Here is a 16,683-nt window from a genome sequence, read left to right as displayed (position 1 = left end):
TACTTACAACCTGTGTGGTTTTGGGCAAGTGGCTTGGCCTCTCTGGTGTCCATGGAGATAGCATGGTGTAAACACTGGATTCAGAGCTGGGGAGGTTTGGGTTTGAACCCTGGATGAATCTGAGACTTTGGTTCACTCATTTCCTTTCTCTTGGCCTCAGCTGTCCAGTAAAATGAGGGAGGTTCATCTGAAGTGGGATAACATGTAAAGGCAGGGATAAGGGTTTCTTTGTTATGCTGTTCTTCAGTCCTGACTGACCCCATGACCCTACTGGGGTTTTCTTGGCAGAGATACCAGAGAGGTTTGCCATTTCCTTCTCCAGCTCATTTTACAGAAGAGGAAACTGAGGCAAAGAGAGTGAATCGACTTGCCCAGGGTCACACAGCTAGTTAGCGTTAGGCCCAATTTGAACTCATATGACGCTTCCTGATTCCAGGTCTAGTGCTCCCACCACTGTCCCACTAAGCTGCCCTTAGTTATAGGGAACTCCCAAATGAAGAAATCTCCTCTATCTATGCAAGCTGGCACCTTCTCTTCAACTTTATAACTTCAGAGAGAGCAGCCTAGAGCAGTGACTTGGCCAAGGTCACACAGCCAGTAAGTATCTAAGGAGGGACTGGAATCCAGGTAATTAAAATCATAATCATAACAACAATAAGTAACCCCAGTCTCAAAGCCCATTACCCTCCACCAATGAGGAGAGAGTCTAATACCAATGGGTTTGGGGGCTAGTGTTACAAATTTAATAATAATTATCATAATTATAATAATAAGTAACCCCAGTCCCAAAGCCCCTCTCCACCAAAGATAAAGAGTCCCAGACCAACTAACTGACTTTGGGATTGTGATTACAAATAATAATAGTAATGTATATATGTGTGTGTGTGTGTGTGTGTGTGTGTGTGTGTATATATATATATATATTATTACAAATAATAGCAATGTTTACATATATGTTTTAAAGATTACAAAACATTTTATAAACATAAATCTCATCCAATTCTCACAACCACTATGGCAGTAGCTGCTACTGGTGTCCCCATTTAGCAGTTGAAGAAACTGAGGCAGAGGTTAAGCGACGGTCCTAATGCTAGAAACTGTTTGAGGCTGGATTTGAACTCCAAGCCCGGAGCTCCGAGCCCTGGGGCGCCCCCTAGCTGCCCTCAGGGTCTTCCTGGCTCCAGAACTGCTTCCTACGCACTACACACGCTTCTCACCCTTTGTGACCTGGGGTTTACACAGTACTCGGTGGCATCTCCCCCACCCCACGCGACTTCTCTGATGATAACCGAGATTTCATGTGTGATTTCACTGAAAACCCACCAGCTTCTCCCTCTCCAACCTCCCCCTCCCCCTCCCCCGCCAGGCTTCTCCTTCCGCGCAGAAGAGCCGGGAGTAAAAAGAGTAGAGGTGCGCGGCGCAGGAGGACAGTTGAAGCGCCGCGCGACTGCTCCGGCGCATGCGCACTGCAGGAGAACCGGGACGGGGAGGTGCCAGAGCTACGGAAGCGAGAGCGCCGTCAGCGCGTGCGCGCGCAGGCGCAGATGTCTCTGCCGGAACTCTTGATAACTTCTATCGTGTCTGCGCCCCCGGGAACAGATCTGCACCCACGTGTGGCTGCCGCGTGTGCTTTTGCGCGTGCTTGCTCGCCCCCTGCCCGCTTTCAGCCTGCTCTTCATCTCGAATGAGGTACTGAACCAATAGGCGGGCCGGGGGCTCCCCGTAGCGATGACCAAACGCCGATCCCGGCCGGCGCCCCGGGGCCCGGGCACTAAGCTGGGCCGGCCGGCCCCGCGAAGAGGGCTCTCGGGGGCGCTAGCCGGCCCCCAGGACGGCGCGGCCGCACAGCCTCGCCGGGAGGCCGAGCTGAGGAAGCAGCGGCTGGAGGAGCTGCGCGAGAAGCAGCGCGCCGCCCGCGGGAGGGAGAAGGGCCTGCGGCGCAGCCTGGAGGACCTCCAGCGGGAGGCGCTGCAGAGGCAGCGCGAGCACGAGCAGCGTGAACGCGACCTGCGGGCCCTGGAGCAGCACCAGCACCCGCAGCTGGAGCGGGAGGCTTCCAGGAAGGCCTATTACCGCGAGTTCCGCAAGGTGGTGGACGCGGCCGACGTGGTCCTGGAGGTCCTAGACGCGCGCGACCCGCAGAGCTGCCGCTGCCCACAGGTGGAGCAGGCCGTGCTACAGGCCGGCGGCAGCAAGAAGCTGGTGCTCGTGCTCAACAAGATCGACCTGGTGCCCAAGGAGCTGGTGCTCAAGTGGCTGGCCTACCTGCGCAACGAGTTCCCCACCGTGGCCTTCAAGGCGTCCACGCAGCAGCAGAACCGCCACCTGCAGCAGAGCAAGGTGTCGGCCAGGCAGGCCTCGGCCGAGCTGCTCGGCACCGGGGCCTGCGTCGGCGCCGACTGCCTCATGAAGGTCCTGGGCAACTACTGCCGGAGCCAGGACCTGCGCACCTCCATCCGCGTGGGCGTCGTGGGCTTCCCCAATGTGGGCAAGAGCAGCCTGATCAACAGCCTGAAGAGGGCGCGGGCCTGCAGCGTGGGCGCCACGCCGGGCGTCACCAAGTGCCTGCAGGAGGTCCACCTGGACAAGCACGTCACGCTGCTGGACTCCCCGGGGATTGTGCTCTCCGCCTCCACCTCGGACACCGCTCTCATCCTCAGAAACTGCCTCAAGATTGAGCAGCTGGCCGACCCCGTGACCCCGGTGGAGGCCATCCTGCGCCGCTGCAGTCACGCGCAGCTCTCCCAGCACTACGGCATCCCTGACTTTAAGACCACCACGGAGTTTCTGGTGCTCCTGGCCCGAAGGCTGGGGAGACTGAAGAAGGGAGGGGCGCCTGACCAGGAGAAAGCGGCCAAGGCGGTGCTGACCGACTGGATGAATGGGAAGATTAGCTACTTCACCCACCCGCCTGAGACGCACAAGCTGCCCACGCACATCAGCGCCGAAATCGTTTCTGAGATGGGCAAAGCCTTCGACTTTGAGGCCCTGGAGCAGGGCAACATGGAAGCCTTGGCCAGCATGCCCCAGGGACCCGTCGTCTTTGGCCAAAAGCCTTTCAGCCTCACCAGTGAGACAGAAGAAGAGATGCTAGAGGAGGAGGAGGAGTTCTGGGATGCCAGAGAAGACCTGGAGGATTTCATGGATGAAGACAAAGATCCTGAGTTTGGTGCCCTCACCGTGCAGCTGAAAGGCAGCAAGAGCAAGAAGCCAGCAGAGGCTGAACAGAAGCTGCCCCAAGCCCCCAGACTAGAAGAAATCTGGGCTCTCGATCCCCTCCATCAGGGACAGGGCCTGGCTGCAGCCTGCAAGAGGAGAAAAAAGCTGCAGAAGAGAGCAGATAAACTTGCAACAAAGCTCTCTGATAGCCTAGTAGCTGCTTTGGATTTAACTATTACAGATGCATGAACAGTCTGTCCCACCTGGCCCTGGTGGATGTGGACAAAATTGAGAGACTAAAAACAGCGACAAATGACACCCTACAGTTGTAAGCACGAGTGGCACACTCAGCCAGGCTGCATGGGACAGGCACTGTCCTCTGGCCATAGCTTGCCCCAGAGGAGTGGACTGTGAAGGGCAGACCATAGGCCCTTGAAACACCAATTAAAAAAAAAACAGAGCCAGAGTTCAGGCAAGGTCCTGATTGGTGGCACTGTATGAGGGGGATTCATATTGGCTTGGGGATATGGGTTCTGGTCCAGGCCTCTGTGGAAAAGAACTAGTGAGTGGGCACAGGGGAGTAAATGGAGAGTTAATTACTCAGGGAGTGGAGGGAATGTTCTTAAGGGCAGCTGCAAGGTGAAATGAGGTGTGTAGATCTCATTAAATAATTGGATATCATCAGATGTCCTCGAGTTTTGTGTGCTTGTGTCTGCTAGATAAATTAAGCCTCACCTTACTGTAAGTTGGGGCAGGGGTTGAGTACTATATAAAAGATAGCTATTATATTTATTACATATATTGTGTTTTTAAAAATTGCTATTAGCAAGAGAGCTGAGTTCTACTTCCAGCTTTGTATCTGTGGGCAAGTCATAAAACTTATGAGCCGAAGTTGTCTCATCTGTAAAATAAGGGTATTGGATTTGATAATTGGTAAGATCCCTTCTAGCCCTAATATTTTATGAGTAAATAAAGTTGGATAGGTTAAATGGAGCAAGCATTTATTGCTATGTGCCAGGTACATCCCATGAGACATATATAATCACAGAAGCTCTAAAAGCAGGGCTGCTATACCTGACTTTCATTGAGAGCTTCTGGTCCATTTGACACAAAGATGCTTCATCTCAGGCTGCTTGGTCCCTGAGAACAGTCTTGGGGCAGCACTCCAGCTGCCATCTCAGGTCCTTCCATCAGATTGCTGTCTTCCCCAGCCTTACTCTCTTACCACTAGGAAGGGGAAGAGAAGCATCACCTGACCCAGAAGCACAGGTCTGACTCCTTCCTCTGTTAAATAAACTCCAGTGGCTCTCTACTTCCAGTACTATAAATATACTCCCTTATTTGTTATTTAAAGACTAGTACAACTGGACCCTAACATGCCTTTCCAGCCTTTTTATAACATTACTGCTTTTCCTGAACTTTCCAGCCCAACGAATGACCTTGCTGTTCCCTACACATGGCACTGTATCTCCATACCTTTGCATTGGCTGTCCTCTGTGCTTAGGACTCACTGTACTTTGTACTTCTTTGTTTCTTGCAGACTCCACTCAAGTGCCATCTTCAGGATTTCCCTGATTCTTCTTGTTCCCTCTCCCCCTCCAAAACTCCTTACACAGCTCTTACTGCCCTCCAAAAATTACCTTGTCCATACATATGTACTGATTTATGTGTTGTCTTTCCCTTAGAATGTTAAGACCTTTAGATATATTTTTCTTTTCTCTCTCTCTCTTTTTTTTTAATGAGGCAATTGGGGTTAAGTAACTTGCCCAGAGTCACACAGCTAGGAGGTATGTGTCTGAGGCTGGATTTGAACTCGGGTCCTCCTGAGTCCAGGGCTGGTGCTTTATCCACTGTGCCACCTAGCTGCCCCAGCTTTTATTTCTCACTGTGTCTCCACATAGCATATGTGGAGGTCTCCAAGAAGATTTAAATTTTAATCTCTGAAACGTTTTTTGTTTGTTTTTATTTTTTCTCTTAAAGACCAGCCTTAACCCCAGATCACTCTGGCTCTCATTGATTGGCCAACAACAGGTCCCAGGCCAAACCCTACTTGGTCATTGTTTGGGCCCTTATTGGCTCAGAATGAATGTAAATAAGTTATTTTTGTTTTGACCAGAAACTGAGGGTCTTCTCCCAGATCTATTTAAAGAAGCCATTCTTTGCCTCATTTCTTATTAAGCCTTAATCACTGAATGGGCACTGCCTCATTCCGACTGAGACCTGTTAAAGACCGTAGCTTGAAAAGGACAAGGATCCCATTGCATCCTGTGCTGTCTCCAGTTGTACTGATCCATATCTGGCCATTGGACCCAGATGGCTCTTGAGGAGCCCTCCCTCACTGAAATCCAGTTCATTTGACATCAAGGCCAAGGCATCACCTCTCTGATGTCATGGTCCTCTTCCAGAGTGAAGGACAAACAGCAGCAAGCTAGTGTCCTCAGCACCTAACAGTGCCTGCGTATAATACAGTGCTTAATGAACTTGTTACCTGAATTCCCAAATACTTCTGCAGATAGCCAGGCAAGTCTGGAACATAGCTCCTACAAAGAATTGCTTTGTGAGGTATAAATTTAATCACCTCTCCAAAAAAATTTTAAAAGGCCAACAAAATTACAGATATAGAAACTGAATCTGAAACAGATCTTTGTGGAGGATGCTTACGGGAGAGGGTCTGAAGTAAATCTGATTTTTATCAGATTTCTAGGGCAAGCCTAGAAACAAATGTGAAGAATCAGAGCTGAACTCATTAATTGCAATGACTGATCTTGGTCCTAGGGAAAAGGTGATAAAACACTGTTCAATAAAGAGATGGAGGATAAAATGAGAAATGTTTCTGTCGGTTTTAATTAACTTTCTTTGTTACAAGGGGAGGGCTGCAATAGGGTTGGAGGAGAATATGGGGATATGACTGATGTATAAACCAAAAGGCATAAATTTTTAAAATAGGCAAGCCGTTTGAAAACAGCCTGATGTATGAGAAAGGCACGGGGGCATCCAATTCTGACACTCTCACTGGGTATTCTGCCCCTCTGTAAACCTCCCTTTCTTCCTTTGCCAAAGAAGGGTTGGACAAGAGGATCTCTCAAATGCCTTTCAGCTCAAAAAGTTGTAGGACTCTCAGAGTTCTGCCTCTGAAACCTGATTTGAAGGGGAGGGGGGTGACTTTGACGTGTATGACTTCACTGGTTTCAGTCATAAAGAATGGCAGCCTCCTGACCTTGGCTCCAGTGGATGACTTCATAGGCTATGGCAGCCTCTTTACTCAGATGTGTTTCCTGTATATCCAGCCATTGCCTCACCCCAGATTCTGGTGACACAGGTCCTTAAAACTTGTTTCAGTTCTTGGTTCCATTAGCAAGCTACCACTGCCAAACCCCAAGCTTAGAGCAGGCTGTCTGGGAAGCATGACCATCCACAGGGGCCTCAGTGCTAATGCTTGAGGAAAATGCATGCTTTTGGCCTGCTGCGTTTCAGAAGCTCACCAAATCACTCAGAGGGTTTTCGGCTTAAATGGCTGTGCTCCATTTGCCTCAAAGGACAATGCAGAAAGATTTCTTGGTGGCCCCCTCATCCAAATAGTGGCCAGGTGTTTGTTGATCTTCCTCCACGATGTCTGGAATTCATCTCCTTCTCTGCTCATGCAGGTACCACCCTTTTTCAGGCTTTCATCATCTGTTTTCCTAGGAGGATGCAACAGCCACCTAATTGGTCCTCCCGCCGTCAGTCTCTTCACCACTCCCCAGTCTATTCCACAGAGCTGCCAAAGTGTTATCTCTAAAGCATAGGTATGACTGTTACTCCAATGCTCTGGAAGCTCCAGGGGCTTCCTATTGCCTCTAGGATAAAATAGGAAGCATTCAAAGCCCTTCACAGTCTGAGCTTTCCAGATCTCTTATATTTTTGGTCCAGTCAAACTGGGCTGCTTGCTCTCTCTCACACACAGAATTCCATTTCTCATCTCTGTCTCTTTGCCTCGCGGTGTACTACACCTGCTATGCCTTTTCATCACCTCTGTCCCTTAGAATCCCTAGCCTTCCTTCAAAGATCAGCTCAAGTAGCCACCTCCTACTGATGGGTCCTTCCTGATATTATTACCTTATATTTCCTCTATATACATTTAGTATCTATTTATATATGTATGTGTCATTTTTTTGGTAGACCATGAATTCCTTAAGGGCAAGGATTCTTTTATATTTTGCTTTTGTATTCCCAGCACCTAGCACATAGCTACTCTAAAAATGCTTTGTTGGGTTGATTTTTTTAAAAATTAGTCTACCATTGCCCCTACCATTCACCCTTGGGCACACAGACCCCAGGTTTAAATTCATCTTCTTTTCCTTTACTATATTTAGTATAACTGTGTATGTCGAGCATATGTGTTCTGGTTAGTGGACAGGTACACTTACATAGTTAAGTGGCAGCAGGAATTTGAACCCATGTCTTATAATAGCCAATGTTCTACTACTCTGCTTTTCCATAAACATCAACATAAACATTGATTAAAAGAGATTTCTTCCCTGCTGACTCCCCTTCCCCCAGTCACTAGGGGTTTCTTTCACCCCACAAATGCATAAAAAAGAATTCCATCTCCCTAAGTTAAGAGGTTAATATAGTCTTATCAGTGATTTCTCTAGCAAAGAGATTGCCTGGCCTTAGAGAAGTCCAGCAGAAAACGGTGGAGTGATAAGATGGTAGTCTGCAGGTATAAAATGTTACACATACTGTCAGATATGGTTAGTTTGTTAGGCTTTGTTTAAATTTGTCTTTGTTACAAAATGGGATTCTGTGGAGGGAGCATATTGGGAAGTGAATCTCATGTAAAAATGAAAAAGCATAAATAATAAATGTTATTAATTGGGATTTTAAAAAATCTGGGGAATAATCTCTCTTGCTTGTATCCAAGAGGGCTCTGTTCTATTCTAGTCCAGCCCTATCTGTATCGTTCTGGCAGAATTCTGGCACACGGGGATCCCATCCTATTGTTGGAATTCTCATCACTGCTGTTATTACTATTGTTATTTCTTCTGAGAGGAAGGGGTGGAGAGTTTCTATTCTCCTAGATTGATTAAATCAATAAAAGCATAAATAAATGAAAGCTAAAACTGCCCAGATCACAATGGTGTTGAACAAATGCAGCGATATTGGCGAAGGGAAACAGATTCAGAATTCTGATTCTCAACTAAGTTCAAGTGATTTCCCAAGACACTCAGGGTGGAGCAGAGATGCTGCTGATAACATGTGTGGCATGGCTTGAACAGCGTGAAGAAAGCAACTGACTGCAGCTGTCGGTGCGATTTGGCAGCCTCCTAACCATTCAGACGAATCTAAACAAATCACAATCCGTGATTTCCTGATGCCTGAAGGAAAGTCCTATAATGACTGCTCTGAGCTGGCCTCCCAGGCAGGGGTGGGTGGAAATATGCAGATTCTACAACTTTAGGGTCTTCCTAGGGCTTTTGCTCAGTGCAACAGCTGCTACCCTCCCACAATTTTGGCTGGTTACTGCAAAATCTAAGCTTTCATTCACTAATCATATGTCAGCAGCTCTTCCCACTGTGACAGTAGCCAGCACCACGGGCATCCACCCCCAGCACCCTGGTAAGCCAACAAACCAGGTCTCCCCTTTCATTTCCTGATCTATCATGCCATCTTCAAAAGAGAAACTGTATTCATTGGGGCCCTTCTAAGAAACCTTAACCTAGAGGCGAGACACTTCTCTAGAAAGTCTGAGCTTTGGCCTGGTCTTTATCTCACTTCCCCAGAAGCTGCCAGGATTTCTGTTTCTCTGATGCCTCAGTAGCCAGTCATCTAATTAGAGGTGGTTCTGATACGGGAAAATCAGGATTATAGATGTACTAACACTATTCTGTAAAAAAAAATAAAATACAAATAAGGAAAGGGGAAGGAGAGAGTGGGGGGAATCCTGCTGTTGTCTACTTGGCTTTCTCTCCTGACTGATTTCCTCCCCTCCACACACACAAAAAAATCCACCAACACCTAGATTAGGGAGGAAAAAAATGAACTCCCTGCCTTTCCCTCCAAACAATTTTATAGTGAGCCAGTTATCATGGAACCAAAGTGACATGAAACTGTAATCAGCCACCTGCTGGGACTGCTCTGCTTCCTGCTGAGTGAGTGTGCCTAGGCCTTGATGTGTTGGGAGAGGCAGCGATTGACAGGGGAACCTGGAAGGGAATGTGCTTGAAACCCCTAGCAGCCAACACATTTGGGAAATTCACCCTCACTTGAGAAAGGGAAGCAAGCAAGTGAGATCCGTTAGCAGCTAAAAACACAGCAAGCTGCCTGAGCGGCAGCAAGATTTCTATTCCTTGATCGGTCCTTCTGGTCCCTCTGTGAGCCAGTTCTCCAGGGCCTTCTAAGGCACAGGTAGAAAGATGAGGTAGGAACAGGAGTGTGTATGGGTCGTCTGAGTGACTATAATAATTGAGCCAATTCAAGAGGGTCTGGTGCTCAGTGAAAGCTTCAGAGAGATAGCGATCAAAGATGACCTTCCTCAATTATGGCTACTAACTGTATCAACAAGGATCTCACCCGTGCGTGGCATTACCATGTTGAGTTATTAGAGACCTTAGAAATCAGTCTAGGCCACCTCCCTCATTTTACTGATTAGGTAACAAATCAGAAAAATGAGGTGGCAAAGATCTCACAGGTAATCAGTGGAATGGAAGCTCCTTGTGGGCAGGAACTTTCACTTTCATTTTTGTATTCCCAATCAGTCAATAAATATTTTTTAGTCACCTACTAGGTTCCAGGTGCTGTGCTAATCTCTGGGAATACAGAAAGAGGCAAAAAAGTAAAATGCTATTAAGTGTGTGTGGGGGGAGAATTTGAACCTGGTTCTGCCCTCTGGGGCCAAGCAAAACAAGCTGAATCCTTCTTCAGGAAAACCCTTCAGGTACTTCAACACAGCTATCAAGTTCCTTTGGCTTCTCTCCAGGTACAACCCCCTACCTCCTTACTGATACTTTTATAGAATGGACTTCAGGCCCTTCATCGTCCTGATGGCCAACCTGTCATCGGGGTTTTTCTGAAACTATAGCACCCAGAGTTGAACAAAATACTCTGGGTATGGTCCAAAAAGAACAACAGAGGAGTGATCACTTCCTTATTCCTGAAACCTGTGTCTCTCTTAATGTATCCCAGTAGCACATTAGGGTTTGGTTTCATTTTCCGTAATCGAATTGTTGCCTCAGTACTTATACTCTATTAAAACCCCTTAGGCCTTTTCTAGGCAAATTGCTTTCTATCTATGCCTCCCCCATTTCATACTTGTGAAGTCAGTTTTTTTAACCCAAGGGTAAGACTTCACATTCATTTTTATTACATTTCATCTTACTAGATTTGGCCAAATTATTCTAGTCAAAATCTTCTTGGATCCTGACTTTCATCCACAGTGTTAGCTATGTCTTCCAGCTTCATGTTATCTGCAGATTTGGCAAAGATATCATCTATGACCATATTAATTCATTGATTAAAAAAGTTAACAGCACAAGGCCAAGTGTGGACCTTTAGGGTATTCTACTGGAGGCCTCCTTTCAAGTTGAACTTGAATCATTAATAATTGCTCCTTGAATCAGGCCATTTAACAAATTTTAAATTCATCTAGTTATACTGTCTAGCTTACATTTCTCCATCTTTTCTAAAAAGAATAGCACATGTTTTATCAAATGTTTTGTTAGGGAATGTGATAGTCATCACCATAACAGGTTACCAGACTCTTTCAAGAAAATAGCAAGAAAAAAGTACTCATATGTACAAAAATGTAGCAGCTCTTTTTGTGATGGCAAAGAACTGGAAACTAAAGAGGTGCCCATCAATTAAGGAATGACTTAACAAATCATATAAAAATATGAATGGAATTAAATACTATAAGAAATGATGAAGGGGATGGTTTCTGAGAAACCAGAGAAGACTCCTATGAACTGGTGAGAGTAAAGTAAGCACAAACAGGAGAACAATTTATATAATAACAATATTGAAAGACAAAAATCTTTGAAAGACTTAAGAATTCTGGTCAGTGCAATGATACATGAGGACTCTGCCCACCTCTTGCCAAGAGACATGATGGATTCGGTTCAGATTGAGACTCTTTTTGGACATAATTGGTTATGTCTTGCTTAATTATGCATATTTGTAATAGGTACATTATTTTTCTTTTTTCTAATGGGTGTGGAGGTAAAAGAGGGAGAAAATAGATTTTTATTAAGAAAAATTCAAGATGAAAAATAGCATCAGGTTTATAGTTCTGTCTCCATAGTTTGCAACAACCAACCCATCATTCAGTTGTTTTGTTTCACTGGGGTTGTATGCTATTGGCAGCTGAATTTCCTCTTGGACCTTTAAGCCTCATGTGATTGGGATGGCATTAGTATAGCCCCATTAGTGTACTCTGGCAACATTTGTATTTTAGTAGAAGATCCAATTGGGGTCTGGGGAAGAGAGTAATAGGCCAGGATCCAAAACCCAGTGATGTGGTCTTCCTTTAAAAAAGGCTTAGTTCAGTCAACTGAGATTAGCCTGGTGTAAAATCTCCAGCACTTCCTAGGTAAGACACAGCATATCAGTCTAATAGGTTTTTAAGAACTTTGTAAAGAAAGTGATGAGGGCATTGCCTACCCTAAAACACAGAGCAGAGCTTAAACGACAAATCCAGTAGTCTTTCCAATATACAGACCTGACTTCCTGGTGCGATATGTAACTCAGAAGAGGTCAGTTCCAAGATGTAGGTGTGAGAGTCATCTTTGGGTAATAGTTGTAGATGGGAGAGTAAGTAAGATTCTCAGAGAGAGAATGTAGAGGGAGAAGAGAGGGAAGAGTTCAGAAAGAGGGGCAAGAGCCTACAAAGGAAATGGAAAGGTTAGAAAAGTAGAAGCAAAACCTGGAGAGTCTGGAATCTCTGAAGCTGAGCATGGTCAATAGTGTCAAAAGTGACAGAGAGGTCAAGGATATGAAGGACAGGATTTATCTCCAACCCTGAAATGTCAGGCGTGAGAAAATCAGAAAGAAAGTATTTGGGGAGGTAGTGAGTGCCCCTAACATTAGACCACATACACGGTGGCCTAATCAACCTGTGCTTAAGGTAATCCTTAATCTGTATTATGGTTTTATACGTCACAGTGTTTCCTTTAAATGCATGTTTGGAAGAGAGAGGAATGTTTATTCCACCCCCCTGAATAAGACTAGGTTTTCTAGGAAAAGGTTTTCTTTTCTGTAAAATGAAGAGGTCAGATTGATGATTTCCATGATCTCTTCTGGCTCTAAATCCGATGATCACATGATCCTGTTTCTGTTCTCCAGGGCAGCTAAATGGCTTAGTGGAAAGAGCACTTGGTTGGAAGTCAGGACAATCTGTGTTCGAATTTGGTCTCAGACACTTACTAGCTCTATAACCCTGAGCAAGTCACTTAACCCCTGTTTTCCTCAGTCTACTCCTCTGTAAAATGGGGATAACTGCACCTACCTCTCAGGATTGTTATGCTCAAATGATGGGATAATTGTAAAGTACTTGGCATGATGCCTGGCACATAGCACTGTATGAACGTTAGCTATTATTGTTATTAGGCACGAAAAGCCGTCTTCTAGTCATCTTTGAAGTAGATGCTCATCCATCTTGCTATACCTCTGAATCCTCCCCACAATATGTTAACTAGGATGGATACTAATTCTGAAGGTATCTCTTTGGGGCCTTGGTGATCAATTCTTGGCTGAAGCTCTTCCCGCTTTGGGGGCAGGATAAAGAATGGAGTCCAAGCTGGTGATTGGTTAAGGGAAGCTTACTATTATTTTCCATTCAAGGTATAACATCTCTGATCAGTAATAAAGTGGGAGATTATCTGTGCCTTCCTTGGTGAATAGTACCCAGAGGTTCTGACAACTTGCTGGCACATTAGGGCAGCTGCTCCCACAACCCTTGGTGATGTGGCTCCCACTACCCCTGGGTACTGGATCACAGCTTGTGGTGGCTGGAAGGGTCCAAGTTCCTACCCTCTAATCCAGGCGATGATGATATTGTCATAATCATTCTGTTCCCACATCTACCTCCTCCACTTGGCCATATCCACTATTTCTAATGTGAACTGGCAGAATGTTCCTCTCTTTCCTAGCTAAGGGGAATGATGTCCTCCTAAACAAGTCCTTTCCCATCACTGTCCTTTCCACAGCCCTCTTTTGTCTAAGGAGAATCATCCACCTGGCTACTTGTCCCTACTTGATTTCATTCTTGTAGTCCTAGCAATTGCTTGTGTCTTCTGAGCCCAGGCCAGGACAGTATTGGGATAAGGGCCATTATACAAGGTGCCAGCTCAACCTAGGGGTGCCTTATTAGAATTGCTTCTTCCTAGCACTACTTGGCTAAAAAAATCCTGGCAAGTTGAATGCCCAGAGGGTGCCTGACTATTCTGCCCCTCTGTGTCCTACGGCTCAATTTCAATTGTTCGCAAGTCCACATCTGGTATGCTCCCCCCACTCCTATATCTATCATCCTAGTTGATATGAATTAGCTCTTATAAAAGGTTATTTATTAAAAATTTTATCAAGAACAAGTGTTACAAAAACATCCCTCACACCTGGAGGCTGGGCACTATCCCTCTTCACTCACTCAGTTTCTGAGAAATACGGGCTCACACTTAAAGAATAAAGTAGTCAGGCACACATATAGAGAACATGCAGAGCTAGGGGGAACCCTGTAATTACTAGACCTGGGAATCATTTTCTTCCCTCTAACAAGTTTGCTTCTGCGTGAGGCATCACTGATGGATGAATCATTCCTCTTGCTCAGCTGGGCTGGATCCTTGAAGGACATGGTATTATAGATGATGAGTTAGTCTGTTGCTCGGCTGGGTCAAGTAGGCTACTTCTTAAGTCTGGCTCCTCACCGGATTCAACTATTGCTGCCACCAGGTCTGGTGGTCTCTGCTACTAACTCCATTTGCTGAGGACATTTATGATGGCTCTTCCAACTTTCTGAAGCTCATAATATAGTAACCTGGTTAATACCATCTCTTGATTTTTTTTCACCCGCAACAAGGATAAAGCATAAAGGATAAGAATGAAAGAGACAAAATAGGGGACAGCTAGATGGTGCAGTGGATAGAGCAGCATCCCTGGAGTCAGGAGTACCTGAGTTCAAATCTGGTCTCAGACACATAACACTCACTAGCTGTGTGACTCTGGGCAAGTCACATAACCTCAATTGCCTCACCAAAAAAAAAAAAGAGACAAAATAAATAGAGTTATGATGTTTTCACAGACAGAATTGTCTGGTGGAAGATAAGGCCCCATCTGGCAGCTCACAACAGTCTTCCTCACTAGAAAGCTTCCCGGAAAGAGTTTGAGAGAACAACTATTCAAACACTTCGTACGCACCATCAGTCCAGCTCCTTAGCCAAGCAGATTCTTCCTCATCATATAACTAGCTTCTCATTCATTCACAGACAGAAGAATGTTCAACCAAGCTGCCAAGTGCCGCATCAACACCAGGCATATGCCCTCTGTAACCTACCAGGAAGGGCATGCAAGGTTAAAGGACTGGGCCCTCACTCGCCAGTCATTCCATTAGCAAGACCTCAACCATGTTGGACACTGTAAATAATGTAAAGGATCCTCTTCCTTACCCAAGACCACAGGCTGTGCTAATGAGAATGACAACCTCAGGCTGACACCTCTCAATCTCAGAGTCTCCATTGAACCTGGACTCTGATCATCACAGCCTGAGTTCATTAGTGTACTTGAGAGGTGTGGTCAACACCCCTGGGTTTACTCCTACATACCATGAACTTAACAAGGAAAACAAGGCCCCCACCCGGGAAGCCAGTTGTGCTGAAACACAACCAGATGGGATGAATTTCTTGACTAGAAACCCCAGGGAATCATATAAACTTAGACAAGAGGGCAAACAAATATGGAAGTAGGAGAGTCCATAACCCTGATCCTATGACCCTTATTGTCTGCTATGTGGACAGTCTATCTCAGAGGTACTCATTCTGGCTTCTCCAGAACTGGAAGACCCGGCCTGGGATCACCAGTAGTCCTTCTGGCATTACTGGAAATAGTCCTGCCTTGACTCCCTTGCACCAGGAAGAACTGAAAATAGCTAAGCATCTGTTGAGCCTGATTTCTTCCCAAACCTTGTTATTTTTACCTCTCTAATATCTCTCCATATTCATTACCTTCCCACTGGCCCTCATCACCTCTTGCGTGCAATAGCCCTCTAACTAGCCTCCCTGTGTTAACTCTCTCTCCTCCCCATTTGGGGAGAAACTACCTCAATGTATGTGATAAGTATTATCACTTAGTTGACAAAGTGATTTTTCCAAAGCTTAGAGCTACCTATGAAGGTCCCCTACTCAATAAACTCTAGGGACTTCCCATTACTTACAAGATCAAATTTAAATCTGGCATTTAAAGCTCTTAATAACATGTCCCCTTGTCTTACCATCTTTCTGGACTTCTTACATTTGACTCCCCTCCACGCCTGCCTGCTTCCTATCCCTTTCTCTTACAGCTGCTTTTTCCCTGCTTTCTTCCAGATTCAGCTCCAGTCCCACCTTCTGTGGGAGGTCTTTCTCCTCCCCACTAGCTGATAGTGCCTTTCCCTTTGAGGTAACATCCAGATGATCCTGTATATATCTTGTATGTGCCTGTTGTCTCCCCCCTTAAAAATGTGAGCTTCTTGGGGGCAGGGACTGTTTTTGCTCTTCTTTGTATCACCAGCCCTTCTCACAATGACTTATATGTAGTAAGCCCTTAATAAATGCTGTTGACTGAGTACTGGCTTCCTGGGTTCCGGTTTCCTTTTCTCCATTACCAGCTGACGTGGTGATCAGAGGTGTGGCTCTAGTGACTAAACTCAGAGCAGGAACACAAACTCTCAGCCAACTTTATTTGGCAATATCCCTTTCAATTACTAGGGCCAGTACAAGAAACATAGTTTCTTGGTTCATTTAATTCTTTCAGCCATCATTTATTGAGAGTCTACTATGTACTATAATGCCAAGTACAAAATGAAACAGCCTGTGCCCACAAGGATCTTACATTCTATTGGCAGGAAACAAATCACACACATATAAAGAATGAATGAATGAATGAAAAAGCATCTAGTAATAAGTGCTTACCATGTGCCCAGTCCTGTGCCTTATAAGTGCTGGGGCTACAAATAACAAAGTGAAGACAGTTCCTGCCCTCAAAGGCCAGAGGATTAGAATTACATTACATTAGAACTGGAATTACATTCTAACATGGAGGAAGGAAATTTCAGGGAGGGCCATCTTTATTCTGGAAAGTTGTTGTTTGTCCATCGTTCTCAAAGAGGACAACTCGAAGGTGATAGCATGACTTGCAAGTGAATTGGATTTAAATGAGAGAGGACTGTGCAAAGTCATCAGCCTCGTTTTCTCCTCCGGAGCCATCTGGGTCTAGTAGCAAGATATAAATCAGGATGACTGGAGATGGCCCCCCGTGCAGGGAGAGACCTTGGCCTTTTTTAAGGTCAGGTCTTTCCCAGGT

At 45.7% G+C, this 16,683-nt stretch overlaps 1 protein-coding gene across 1 annotated transcript; it reads left to right on the top strand.

The window, feature by feature from the left end:
* Nucleotides 1-1,527: 1,527 nt before the first annotated feature.
* Nucleotides 1,528-5,987, top strand: GNL3L (G protein nucleolar 3 like). The gene has a single exon (XM_020972846.2). The coding sequence runs from the start codon at nt 1,729-1,731 to the stop codon at nt 3,406-3,408; it is 1,680 nt and encodes a 559-aa protein (XP_020828505.1). The 5' UTR covers nt 1,528-1,728; the 3' UTR covers nt 3,409-5,987.
* The last annotated feature ends 10,696 nt before the right edge of the window (nt 5,988-16,683 follow it).

This window comes from Phascolarctos cinereus, unplaced genomic scaffold (assembly GCF_003287225.1).
Source record: "Phascolarctos cinereus isolate Bilbo 61053 unplaced genomic scaffold, phaCin_HiC Scaffold_7;HRSCAF=346, whole genome shotgun sequence".
NCBI classification, from domain to species: Eukaryota; Metazoa; Chordata; class Mammalia; order Diprotodontia; family Phascolarctidae; genus Phascolarctos; species Phascolarctos cinereus.
This window is presented reverse-complemented; position numbering and strand designations above follow the sequence as displayed.